Source organism: Dermacentor variabilis, chromosome 1 (genome assembly GCF_050947875.1).
Source record: "Dermacentor variabilis isolate Ectoservices chromosome 1, ASM5094787v1, whole genome shotgun sequence".
NCBI classification, from domain to species: domain Eukaryota; kingdom Metazoa; phylum Arthropoda; class Arachnida; order Ixodida; family Ixodidae; genus Dermacentor; species Dermacentor variabilis.
Window position 1 is genome coordinate 186093761 of NC_134568.1, and position 14511 is coordinate 186108271.

Here is a 14511-nt window from a genome sequence, read left to right on the forward strand (position 1 = left end):
CACCTTATTTGCGATATCCAGACAGCTGTAAAAATTAGCATATGATGAGCATGCAGCATAATCGTCATGTGAACAACTAAGCGTACCTCTTAGAAGGATACATTTTTTCTAAAAGGATCCAAAAAGTAAAAGGAAACACTGCACAAATAATTGCTGTTCACTCGAATATACCAACTTCTCACTGATGCTATGCTATATGTACACGCCAAGATTGCCTCGTAATCAAACTGGATGCCATTTGTATTCTGCGTAAAAATTCTTCCAATCAATTGATGCATAGTCTAACAACAATATACGAGAGCAACGCTGGGGATACGGCTTACCTCTTTGAAAGTTCTGTTGGTGTCGCAGGTTCAGCAGATGTACCAATCATTATACAAATTGCCACAAGCATAGATGCACAGCCAATGACGTTGGCTGTCACTCGTGCCGAATGAAAGCACCGCATCCACCCTAATCCATGCGCTAAAGCCACAGCTCCAGCACTCAGTCCCAGTGGCATGCATATCACATAGAAACAAGAGAAAAGAAAAGTTAAGCGTTGAGCAGCAACAGTAATTGAACTGACCAAACTCGCCATCCTGCAAACTTGGTTTAGATCACACTCGTTTGTCATGACGTTACTGGTGCCATGATGTCTGGCCATGCTGGACTTCCATCATGAGGGAGGGAAAACTTGCGATGCGTAGACTACTTGCATGGCCCCTGCTGTTTCGCACTCCCCAGAGAGACTTGTCCCCATTCTCTTCCATCTGCCGTCCCAGTTTTATGTGGGAAACGGAGTGTGGAAGCATGTGTTGCAGTGAGGCACCGGGGAAGTCGACTGTGGTGGCTACGTGCGTTGCCTGTGTGGTGATGGCTCCATGCTGACGCTGCAGAGGCATATGTAAAGCTGGCGTATGCATGTGCACATGTGTGTGTGCAAAGGGAGGGATAGGGCGGAGTTGCAGAGGCCTTGAAGATCTAGCGTAGAGTGGGATGTTGCATTGAAATTGGATAAACATGTTGCGTTGCTGCATTGTCACTGTTTTAGTGTTTTTTTTTTCTTTTATAAGACAGAAAGAACCAAGGTGCCTTGATAGAAATGAGCCCATGTTTTTTGATACAATGTGCAGTTCATGAATGAATTTGGTAGACACACATAAATATTCGTGCTCACTAAACATATCATGAGAAGCCAGCAAACAAAGGTGACAAGGATAGCATAGGGGAAATTACTTGTACTTACTAATTGAATTGAAGAAATGATAAATTAATGGCAACGAAAGTGGATGAAAAAACTTGCCGCGGGTGGGGAATGATCCTACGTCTTAGCATTGCGATGCTCTAACCAATTGAGCTACCGCGGTGCCGTTTCCCCATCCACTTTATTGGGTATTTATGTTTTGCTACAACTAACCTTTCGAGTGTTAGCCAGTGCCAAGGTTAGTGAGTGGTGGCGCTGGCTAACACTGCCAAGGTTAGTTGTAGTGACAACAGTCACTGTTTTTAATGTCGGAATCGTGGTGTTTTTGAACGATTCTTCTTCTCAAGTAAACATTTAGACCTGGAAAACTCTAGTAAGTAATATTCAGAGCTTTAACCTAGTTCTGTGAGGAAGAGTTCGAAATGCTTTGAGGGCTGTGCCTTGGTGATCGCGAACATGATCTCTTTGCCGCACCAGGAATGAAGCATATACCCACTCTTCTGTTCCAAAGAATATCAACCTTCATATATACTGTTCCTTGGTTCTTGCCTATCTGCAACTCAGAAACATTAAAAAGAATAGTAAAAAGCAACACAAAAATAACAATGAACTGCTAATATTGCAATAACGAAAGTTATTTACCATGAGTCAGTTATTAAAGCCTTCTAAAAATTTTGTTGGTTTTCTGAAAAAAATGTTCGCACGGTAAGGATTAAGGTAAGAAATTTTTATTGCATCGAGGTTCAACTGCAGTTTTTACTTCTGATTGTTCACTTGTGTACTGTTAGTACTGTGAGCTAATCAGCAACTGCTGTGATTGCAGTATTCTCTGAAGAGCATCCTAATGGAAAGTGATCACAATGCCTTTTGTTTTGTGCACACATACACAATTTCACTGCTTTGCAGTCATGCTCCATTTTACGACACTGGCTGGTGCATACATTGACATTCACATTGACATTCACACTAATGTTGAGAAATAGGCTCAGCGGATACAGGGACACATAAGCTCCTGGCATCTGCTCCACACCACTGCTAAGGGTTCGTGGGAGCACAGTTCATCAAGATAGCATTAAGACACTTGAACCCTCCACCTTTGGTGGGAGTCGAACCCACGGCCTCACGTGTTAATTGGGGCGAATCTAATGACGGCACTATAACCCACGTCCGTTGGCGGGAGAAGACAACAGATTCGAATGAAAATGTCTTGTGAGCACGCAGGCTTTTGCCTTCATCCTCTTTAGCTAATGTTAAAGTGACTGTCAACTTTTCAGCATTGTGGTTGGCAGCGAGATTGCCTCTTTGTGGGTCTGTTGGTGTGCCCATAAGGTTTCAAGATTCATGGATGGCATAGGGATATGCAGCAGCTCACACAAGAAAGCTATCACTGACTTTAACTATGATTTTGATGGTTTTTAGCACTCGCTTGTACACCCAGTCGGTAAATCTGTGCCATTTAATGGCAAAAACCATACGTGTAACATTAAAATACCGTATTTACACGATTGTAAGTCGACCCCTTTTTTAAAATTTGAAAGTCTGAAGTTGGGGGGTCGACTTACAATCGAAACCAAAACATGGCCCCGCCAAAAAAAAGCAATACCAACGGGAGCTACAACGTAGTTACAATTTTATGTTTGCTCTATGGCCTTACCCGTATCTTTTCGCTATCCCGCGTGTTTGTTCGCTTTTCGGAAGGGTTTTTCAACATTTTTGAGACTCTTACAGTGCATGCAACACCCATGGGGGGGGGGGGTGTCGATAGTTGATGGAAGCGCCGCTGTTCCCATTTGCGGCAGCACTCTCAGAACGGCGGCGCTTGCGGGGAGTATCGGTAGTTCATGGAAGAGCGGACACCGCTCGCGGTTTTCTCTTTCTCTGTTTAAAGGCATTGGTATTGGTATGACCAACTTTTTGACGCGTTCCACTTGACTGCCGGCTACGTGCTACTTCTATGCTTCCCCAGTCGTCATGAGTGCTCCAGGCCCACTAATCGTTCGGCACTCGTTCACCGCAGCGTTCAAGAGGGCTGCCATCCTTTACGCCGAAGAAACAAATCACTGCGCAGCGGGCCGCAATTTTGATGTTTCTAAACAGGTGGTGCGAGAGTGGCGACTGCAGCGAAGCGAAATTTTCACGCTGTGACGGCAAGCGAGAAATTTCCCACGTGCCGAAGTTTGGACGCTTTCCGGAGCTGTAGGCTAAGCTTGCAGCGTACGTCGCTGAAATGCGCGATCGGTCCCTGCCATTGAAGTGCGATGTGGTCATCAAACAAGCCCGGACCTTCGCCTTAAATTTAAGGTTCAGCTCCGCCGTGAGTACAGTGTCGTCCACTCTTAGCCAGAATGTCTCTCCGTGCTGCCGGCGCTCCGCGGGGCGCCGCTGTCGGCGCCGGAGAAACTATTGCGCAGGTGCAGTGAGAGCCGCAGGCGCGGCTTCGCGCGTCGTCTGCTACAGTGCGCCCTGCATTGCGGTGAAGTGGACTTCAAATTTGCACTGCCTCCGCAGAACGCCGATCGGAGAAACGTTTCTGAATAAACAAGACTGCTGAGAAGCCTATCATCTGCTTTTATCCCGTTGCAGCAACCGTAGCAAAGTTTCCTGTGTGCCTGGTGAAGTTGAAACACACAAATAAGCATGCCGGGGAGAATATGCGCGCGGCGTAATATTCGAAGCTTTATACTGCTGCAGCACTACGGTCCGCCAATATTTTTAATTTTTGGCGTCTTGCTGAGTAGCTGGTGATAAGTGTTAGCAGATGACTTCTGTTGTCTGCTGAAATCTCGGCGCAACGAAAATTAATCGGAGCGGAATAGTAATAGTGGAGTTGGAGCTACATTTTCAGTCTCCTATTTTACCTTCCCACAGATAGAGGTAGACGGCCAGGTAGACTCATCAGCGTTTGAAAACAATCCCTAAGGTGTACCAGGACCTCAGTCTTCGGCTTTGCATGGCTTGAAGTAGTTGCTGAGAGGATACTTATTAAGGCGATAGCGTTTAATTGTTCCTACTAGCGTCCGTCCGTTACATTTTAGGTCACGTGACCTTAATATCACTTGACATCACGGTGCAGCGCGTCGTGATGTCACATGATCCCTCTGCCACGCTTGCGCCATCTGCTCTTCTCATCTGTCACGAAATGAATTCAAACGCGACAAATTCAACTCAGTGGAATGAGTCGCAAACGGCTTTCGCCTTCCCGCAGTTAATAAACATCTAAGTGCCTCCAACAAATTTTACAGTTCACAGGTGGCCGTAGGAAAATATGCCGGACTGTGTTCCCACTAAGTTCCAAGTATGTGGCTGGCGTATTGAAGCAGGACATCTTGAATCGGGTATGTGGACAATTTAGTCAGCCGCCTTTCAATCTGCCTCTAACACTTCCATCATGGCTTTCGGATGAGCGCTAAAAGCATAACCTTTCCTTCGGTTTACCGCGACAGTGCAACTTCCCAGTTGCGAAATTTCTATGACGAAGTTTATCTATAGACGTAAACCGGTCAAGTTACCCAACTGTCTGCCGCCGAGTGCAACTGCTTTCGCGACTCATTCGGCGATTAAGACTACAAGAACGTTGCCGCATCACCACTGTGGCCCAAAATGTGATTCCCGACTGTCTAGACCGAGAGCGCAGTGCGTCTGGTCGCTTCAATGGTTTCTGCTTGTGGGCCGCACTAAACCGAAATGTCGAGAGTGCTGGAGGACGAAAGACCTGTAGATTTCTGTGTCAGAGAATGCTCACTGCGATAAAGAATACTCAGAGATGTGTAGTACTGCAGCTACGACTACTCTGCAATGAGTCTTCGACTCTACTCAATAACGACCTTTCCGCAACATTTTAAAACTTCGATCCTATTGTATGGGCAACTAATATTCACCATTGGTAAACGAGTGCTCCCATCTTGTGTGATCTCGGGGACTGAATATTGACGCTGAATAGGCATGAAAAACTGCGGAGATTTTGTCTGAGTCCAATATGGACACTGTAGCAAGGTACTCGCGCAATTACAAAAACAAAAAATAGGCAAAGGTAAATACCAGTATGCTTTACTTCGCAGATATGCACAAAAAGCAACAACATAAGAAGCTTATTAAGAAGATGAAAACGAAACAAGTTCCCGAATACAGTTCTTTTGTTAGCTCAGAAGAAAAAGTAATGGCAAAAAAGAACAACATAAATAAGGCAGGCTGGAACAGACGGTCAAGCGAGGCGCGCTACCTTGCAGCCCGTCTCGACGCAAGCGCGACGCTAAGTCATACCCTTCATGGCCTAGTAGCGCGTAACATCACCGCCGGCATCTACGACAGCTCTCATCCGGCCAGGAAGGGGGTTGTAGAGCGACGTGCAGAGGTCAACATTGGCCCTTGAAGGGAAGCTGAAGAGTCTGTCAAATTCAATAAGACACTCATATACAGATGTGGGAACCTTATAAACCATGAAGGTAAAATTTTGGGGGGGATTTTTCACTTAGGAGCGACGCAGTCGTCGGTTAAAATTGCGCTGTAGCTCCACCCCCCGTCGAGCGCCGCGCGCTGCAGCTGACGCTGACGATGCGAGCGGAGACCGGAAACCGCGGCTTAGTGACATCAACACTGGTGTTCCGCTCCTTCGCAGTCTCCGCAACCGTGCCTGACCGGGCTTATTTCTGCGTGCGTGCCGTCCTAATCTGCTTCGCTCGACCCTACATTCCTTTATTTGTGTGTATATAGGAGTGGTAGTTGACGTGCGCAGCATCAATTGAACTTGTAGGCCGATCATGCCGGCGTTCTGTGCAGCCTACGCTTGCACGAACACCAGCGGCCGCGACGATGTTCCAATGTTCCATTAGTTCCTGCAAGACAAGAAGCTTTCAGCTAAGTGGGAGGCTGCTGTGAAGCGAAACAACTTCAAGCGCTCAAGAACAACAGTGTTGTGCTCTAACCACTTCCGTGACGATTACTACCGGCGTTTATCAATAATGGGTGCTTTGGGTTCTCCTAAAAAATAGTTAGCACGCTGAACGGAAGGTGCATGTTTATCGCCCACCTTTGACGCAGGTTTCATTGCCAAGTGCCGCGAATTTTCTATTCGCACGTGTGTTGTGAAACAGCCTGCATGCAGCTACCATAACGCAGTGCAAGCGTAAAGTTTGCATGTGTTGGAAAGCCTGCTCACGCCAAGACGCTGCGCTCTCCCTTCTCTCGCACACATAGGAAACCGACCATCTCACGTAGCCGACGGAACTTGCGGGTTACGACAAGCGTGTGGATGGCGCGCTGATGAAGGTTCTGTACTACACGTGCTGCAACAGCCGGTAAACTTTTCCCGCGTTTAAACCGTCTCTGTAGATTGCCGACAGCTTTTGGGCAGCCCACAAATGCTGAAGATCGCATCACCGCTTACGTTCTACGAGGAGGCATGCAGGAACATAACACTACAGTTGTTTGCCCGGAAATGTACTCACTGGAACGCTGAATGCAGCTTAGCAAAAAACATACTCGCCAAAGAACATTTCAAACACAAGGAGATGCTAACACTTCGCCTTCGTTCGCGTGGAAAGCAGTGCTTGCACCAGCATTTTTTGCTTCTTGGAGAGGCCGGCTCTTCGCAATCGGTTCGTACATGTAGTATGTACAAGTGTAAACCCCTTACAAGTGATCTTGCACGCGACAGTGAAAGCGCTACAAGCAAGGCGATGGCTGTCGCGTTCACTCGTCGTCTGCAAGCCGAACTCCACGCGAGCGACGACTTCCCGGTATGAGGGCAGCAATATACGCGCCGAAACTAGCGTGACGCATGCTTTATCAATTTAAGTTGATGTATTTTACTGAAAAGGGAGCATAAAATATTTCTGAAGGTCTTGCACTAGGTTCTTATTCTTGCACGTGTAAAATTCTATAGTTTGCTCGTTCGGTGCGACAAACAGTAGTATTTGAATTATGTACATCCAGTTTCGGTTTCGCACAATTGGCTAGTCGCTCATAGCATTTCCAGGCAACGAACGACGAGTTCCAGATTTCTAGAAACGAGCGATCGAGCGACAACACCGAGCGATTAGTTCAAGCGACGGCCCGTTTTGTCGCTCGAAGCCGTCGTCCGTCACCGTTGCACGCAAAATCGCTCTCGTAGAATTTAGACTTAACGCCGAACTCCTCAGAGAAACGCAAGCTCTCGAAAATTTTCGTGACCGTCTCAGCAAAACACCACCAAACTACTTTGCACCGTGCTTCATGTGTAGCGGCAGCAGTCGGTCCGGACGAACACCATTGTTGACGTCACGAGGCGCCCGACCAATCACAGGCGGAAACGAGGCGCGCGAGCAGGGCGTGTCTGCTGCTGCACTTTTCGTCGAAATAAAATATGTTTGCGCTTTCTTTCGCTCAATTTCGATGCGATATTCGAATTCCTAGGGTTGAAAACCACGGCGTACTGCTCCTCACTCATTTTTTCTGGAAAAGCTTTCAGCTTCCCTTTAATGTTTCCCAATGCTCTTGGACTGCTCTCCACAATTGGTCTGCCGACAAACCATGCAGGTTTTGACCCGACAACGCAACTTTAATGTTCCCCCACCGGTTCTCGATGATGTTGAGGTCTGGTGATTGTGGAGGCCAATCCATCACGGCAATTTCCCGGTTCTGCAAATACGAGGCAACCCTCTTGGATGTGTGTATTGGGGAGCGGTCGTGTTGAAGAACGAAGTCCATGTCAGGGAACAGGCCGTCTAACAGAAATGGCAAAGCCACATCGTCCAGTATAGAGCAGTAGCCCTCCGATGTGAATCGTCCGGGTATTCGGACTAGAGGTCCAAGGCCATCCTTCGTCATGGCGCCCCATACAGTCACAGAACTCCTCCCACTTGCGGCAACTCGTTGTATGAATTCCGGCATATACCTGCAAGAAAGATGGAGTGCAGGTACTATATTTTTGTTTGCTTTGTTGCCGTGAAGAAAACACTGTGTTCTAGTGTCGTAGAAGAAGTAATTGTCTTTTGTTACAACGCACTTGTTTCATGCAATAGCATGCCAGTTTGTTATATGGATACATTTGTTATGAGAAATATACACCCACCAGCTATCCGAAACCGACTTTCAAGGAAGGGATGCTTCGGAAGGAATACTATGTATTAATTTTGTTGAGTCTGCAAACGGATCTTGTATTCCTACCAGCTAAGACAATTACCACAAGCAAATGAAAAAAATAATGGCTTGGCTGCTTTTTTAGCAACACCGTCTTTGCGCCAATCGGCTGCGCTGTCAAGTGGCTGAGAAACAATGAAAAAAAAAATTGAGAATTGATGTGCATTTAAACAGTTATTTTATTGAAAGTGTCATTAGGAAACTTGGCAAATATCAATTCTGAATGCTGCCTACACGCTTTAACCTCCACATATACATTCTTGACCTGTAGTTTAGCGGGAGCACCTTGTGCACGGAAAAGTATTGCCCTCCAAGCACTGCACAATGCACAACAAAAAACTTTTTACGCTGCCCGCAATCAACGCTTGTTGATAAGACATTGGTCAAAATCGGAACTGATTGCGCGCAACTGTATTCAAGCTTTAAGTTATGTATTCAAGCTTGTTTTTACTAGCTTTATACACATGCACCTAAGCCGGACACATCGATCAGTCTTTGCCCGATGCGGTTACAAAAAATGAGCTGCGGCGCATTTGAAAACTATATTACGCAAAGTATACACATTCATCAGAACGCTAAATTGCAAGCTGAATAATGCTCCTAAAACGTTTTTCAAAGTTTCCACCCATTAATTTATAAGAAAAGTTTAGGAACCAAACCACATACCTCGTGTTGATGGGGCACCAGACTCGAGATCTTTGGTCCCATCTAGTGGAAAAAGTAGACTCCTCTGTGAAGACGACGCTCTTCCAGTTCTCAACCGACCAATCCGCATGGTCTTGGGCAAACTGCAGGCGTTTCGCCTTGTTTTGAGCACGCAGCAGCGGCTTCTGTGCAGCAGTTCTGCTCTTTAGTCCAGCTTCGTAAAGGCGGCGCTTGATTGTAGTGGCAGAAACATGTTTCAAACCCAGCTCCACTTGCAGCTCCCGTACAGACATCTTGGGCTTATCCACCACAGCAGCTACTAGCTGTCTATCTTCTTGATCTGTTGTCACTCTGTGACGAGGCTGCCGAGGGGCATCCTGAAGCCTGCCTTCATTCCGGTATGCATTAATTATTCTATTCACTGTGTCAATTGCAAGATTGGTTTCTGCTGCAATTGGTTTCTGCGAATAGCCCCTGAGACTTAAGTCCACAATCAGCCGCCTTTCGTCCTCCGGCACTCTCAACATTTCGGTTTAGTGCAGCCCACAAGCAGAAAACATTGAAGCGACCAGACGTGCCTGCGCTCTCGGTCTAGACAGTCGGGAATCACATTTTGGGCCGCAGTGGTGATACGGCAACGTTCTTGTAGTCTTAATCGCCGAATGACTCGCAAAAGCAGTTGCACTCGGCGGCAGACAGTTGGGTGACTTGACGGTTTACGTCTATAGATAAACTTCGTCATAGAAATTTCGCAACCGGGAAGTTGCACTGTCGCGGTAAACCGAAGGAAAGGTTATGCTTTTAGCGCTCATCCGAAAGCCATGATGGAAGTGTTAGAGGCAGATTGAAAGGCGGCTGACTAAATTGTCCACATAACCGATTCAAGATGTCCTGCTTCAATACGCCAGCCACATACTTGGAACTTAGTGGGAACACAGTCCGGCATATTTTCCTACGGCCACCTGTGAACTGTAAAATTTGTTGGAGGCACTTAGATGTTTATTAACTGCGGGAAGGCGAAAGCCGTTTGCGACTCATTCCACTGAGTTGAATTTGCCGCGCTTGAATTCATTTCGTGACAGATGAGAAGAGCAGATGGCGCAAGCGTGGCAGAGGGATTATGTGACATCACGACGCGCTGCACCGTGATGTCACGTGATATTAAGGTCACGTGACCTAAAATGTAACGGACGGACGCTAGTAGGAACAATTAAACGCTATCGCCTTAATAAGTATCCTCTCAGCAACTACTTCAAGCCATGCAAAGCTGAAGACTGAGGTCCTGGTACACCTTAGGGATTGTTTTCAAACGCTGATGAGTCTACCTGGCCGTCTACCGCTCGCTATCTGTGGGAAGGTAAAATAGGAGACTGAAAATGTAGCTCCAACTCCACTATTACTATTCTGCTCAGATTAATTTTCGTTGCGCCGCGATTTCAGCAGACAACAGCAGTCGTCTGCTAACACTTATTACCAGCTACTCAGCAAGACGCCAAAAATTAAAAATATTGGTGGACCGTAGTGCTGCAGCAGTAGTATAAAGCTTCGAATATTATGCCGCGCACATTTTCTCCCCGGCATGCTTATTTGTGTGTTTCAACTTCACCAGGCACACAGGAAACTTTGCTACGGTTGCTGCAACGGGATAAAAGCAGATGATAGGCTTCTCAGCAGTCTTTTGTTTATTCAGAAACGTTTCTCCGATCGGCGTTCTGCGGAGGCAGTGCAAATTTGAAGTCCACTTCACCGCAATGCAGGGCGCACTGTAGCAGACGACGCGCGAAGCCGCGCCTGCGGCTCTCACTGCACCTGCGCAATAGTTTCTCCGGCTCCCGACAGAGGCGCCCCGTGGAGCGCCGGCAGCACGGAGCGGCATTCTAACTAAGAGTGGACGACCCTGTACAACGAGTGGCTGGCGGCAGAAGACTGCGAAATTACGCCAACCGGACCTGTCGAAAGAGCCTCCCTGATGGCTGCATGTGGTTGGGTGCATTTGGCGTGGGCTGCTGTTCTTCAAGATGTCCTGGTGCGGTCGTTTGCCAAATTTGAAATTTCGGTGGACCACGACGCGCTGTGGGACCGCAGCAGTGATGACGATGGCAGCACTAGTAGAGACGAGTAGTCCAGTGACCGTGTCAGCTACTAATAAATTTTCGTTATCGAATGCGCCCTTGGGTATGCTCTCTTATTATTTTTTTCTGGTCAAGCGATATGGGGGGGGTCGACTTACATTCAAATCGACTTACAATCGTGTAAATACGGTACATTTCGCACATGCACCACGTCGGGTTGCCCTGATGGTAGTGCAACACGCTAACAAACGAGCTGCTTGCTTTCGTGAAACTTTTTTACCAGAAATATCCAATGACAACCATAATTGTCGCTCATATTTGCACTCCAGGTACTCTATATTCTGCACAACATCATACACGATCACTTTTGCGACTGCAAACTTTAGATGTAAAGTTTGTTTTAGTCTACCATAGCGGTCGATACTGGCAGTGTACCCGCCGTGGTTGCTCAGTGGCTATGGTGTCACCTGAATGTCACCAAGAATTTAAAAAATTGATCAGGGCATTACATGAACAGTGTTCACTGCATGTTGATGGGTGTTGTTCTTGGCTGTCACAGTCAGTATTTATTGTTCATTGTGCAGGAATACGTCTAATTAGGTAACTCTACAAATTTACCTTGTCGACGAGATGTCAGTGAAAAAGTTGGGGAGGATGTTGAAACATGACCAATAACTGGATTTAAAGCCACCTAGGATTTGCATTATCCAATATCCTTATTCAATAAGTGAAAGTAAGTAATTCTAGCTGATAAACTTATATAATAGTTGCTTGTGCACAATGGGGGAAAAAACTCTTGACTCGCATTAACAAAAGCCTATCAACATACAGTGGCTGCTTTTCGTGTAAATCCCTTGGTTATTTTTTACCTTGGGCACATTTAGTTGGCATATCCGGTACTTAATTTAATAGTGGTTTCCGAGGAATGCCCATAGGTTTCCTTTGTCGGGTGTAGGACATTTTTTTTTTCCTTTAGGGAACTTTCCTCCAACTTTTGGACTTCACAGAGCTGATTCGCCATAACCTAATAGTATTCTGCAAAGTCTGATAAAGAACATCTTTTATTGATTTGTCTGTACTTTAGTCATGTTGAGCCTTACCTAGCATGCTCCCAGACGTATCTTCTGCTCGAATACATACAATTCCTGCTCCAAACCTGCTACATAGTGCCAAATTTGCTGCTTCCTTGGCCGCTTCCATCCCTTCAGGTGCCATAGATAGTTGAAGATGTATCTACAAAAACACTTCAAATAAAGCACTAATGAGCACATAATGATGGTTCAGATAATTGTCCATAAAAAAATGAGCAGTAGTGTGCAAATGAGTTCAGTGGCTATTTATAGTGTACATGTTTTGGAGTTGGGGAAGGGGGAGGGGGCGTTTGGTGAAAAACAAAACGCTTGAAGTGTTGCGCCTGAGTAAAGGCTTGTTGCACTTTCCACATACTCTCTACCTTTCCCCAGATAATTTGTGAACATGACAATATCGTGTGGACTGGTTGTGCCATCTACTCAAAAGTTTGTTAAACTACAAATCTTATTGTAGTTTTTTTTTTATACAACAGATGGCGGGACAAAACCCTTTCATTGTCAGTGATGTAAATATACAGCGCCTGCGAACTAGTCCAAAGTGGTTGATGCCTTCTATTTGTGGCACCATCTGTATGCTTAAAGAGTGTGTCAGTTCCTTGACTTTTTTTTTTTCCTGGCATTTGATGCCACTGTGCGGGGAATACAGGAAATCTTTTTCTTGTACCTCCCTTTCTCTGTTTTCGTTGCATGGTTTGTTTTAGAGCTACCTTGTTTGCTGTGGCACGTCTATATACTACCACGCGCGCATTGGCTCACGGGTGGTCAGCGGTTAGTTTGGGTTCTGTTCCGCTGGCAGTTTTGGCTTCTTGCGCTCGCAAAACTGATGGCTATTTTGTTACTAATCGCTCAAAGGGCAACCACCTGTTACTCGCTCATTTATTGCTCACAGGGATGCGCATACGAAGGATGCCCCCGTGCATGCGTTTCCTTTTTTGGAGACCCTAGAAAACTGATTGCCTCTGGTTGATAAGATGAAGGTTAGCGGAAGTTTGCCGAATGTTTTGCTTTTTTAACTCGCACACAACCACACAGTTTCCTTGAGTGCGCCCACCGATGCAGTTCGATTACGCTACTGACGTATTAGTATAAGAGCAGGAACATTTGAGTCTTGGCAAATATTCTCGTGTGCGCATTTGCTAAGCCTTGAACTACTATGTGCATAACAAAGCATGAAATTTTTAATTCTTATAAAATAATTTCCTTTTTACATGTATACCAATGCAATATATTTTTTTCTCACTTTACGGTCACCTTGAAAAATAACGGTAAATTTTTTTAGAAATAGGTCCCTCTGAAGAATTTAAATCTGCAATAAAAAAAAAATCGACTTTGTGTGGTCGCATATGGCGAACAAGATCGACCCTGAAAGGGATGACCATTGGTGTTGCTCACATTTAGCTTTCCTACATGGTAAACCAACACCAAAAGTGTGCTCATTTATTTGTGCGGAATGTCAAGAACTACTTCTGAACTATGATTCAGAGGACTTAGACATTGATTACGAGGTGCTTTCAAATTACAGTGATAAAAAGGCCATTTTGTCTGTGGAACAATAATTATCCTGATATAATTAATTAGCATGCATTAATTGTTAAGTGAATTTTCAATTGAAATAAACTGTAAAATGTTCTGTGTGTGACGATAAGTAACATTTGAATTTAAAGACAACCTGTTCGACAGAATGTGCTGGATGCCAGGCACCCAAATAGTTAATGTGGTATTTTGTATTATTTTACCTCTCTAGACAGATGATATTGCAAGAAAAAGCAAGGGGTCAAATGCTTTATTGGAAAGTTCATTTAACCATTGATTAGCAGGATTTCACCATTTGCCCTTGCCAAACTGCCATCAAGCAACATTCTTTTTTCTTTTTTTTCAAAAATGTATTTCTGTACCTTTCTCTTTGGCTTCTTCTTCCAGTGGTACAGTATTTTAATAGGTTCCAAGAAGGACCATCCTTCAACCAAGGAAAGAATCCATGATGGTTTCTTAATCAAGAAGCATGTTGAGGCAAGTTTAAAATTCTGTGTTTTTTCTTGTACATGTCTTATTTCTGTGGCATACTGAGAACATGTTCGGTTTCTAGATTTTTTAAGCAGTTTGTCTTGCATCTTTATCTTTACAGAAAGCAATAGAATTGATGCCCCAAGACCCTCTGAACTATTATGTTCTTGGAAATTGGTGAGCAATGCTTTCTGCTTGCATTGTAGTAGGCCAAACTATGTTTACTCTTCCCCGTAGGGACTTTGATTAAATTTCAATTTCCTGTGGCCTTAACATTAGGCAAGGGAATGAGTGGCGCATTCAGCGCTCTGTATCTATGGCCTGTGTAGCATTAGTCTAAGTGCCTGGATCTGCACTTGGGCCAGGGAAAAATGTTCTACAAATTTTTTACATTTGT

The 14511-nt window shown here is 45.4% G+C and overlaps 1 protein-coding gene across 1 annotated transcript in view; it reads left to right on the forward strand.

Moving 5' to 3' along the window:
• Window positions 1–14511, forward strand: part of LOC142589665 (regulator of microtubule dynamics protein 1-like) — an 82861-nt gene that overhangs the window by 18505 nt on the left and 49845 nt on the right. Inside the window, exons 4-5 of the mRNA XM_075701201.1 lie at window positions 14031–14120; window positions 14236–14291. Of these exons, the coding sequence (XP_075557316.1) occupies window positions 14031–14120; window positions 14236–14291 (146 nt within the window). The remainder of the gene's footprint in view (window positions 1–14030; window positions 14121–14235; window positions 14292–14511) is intronic.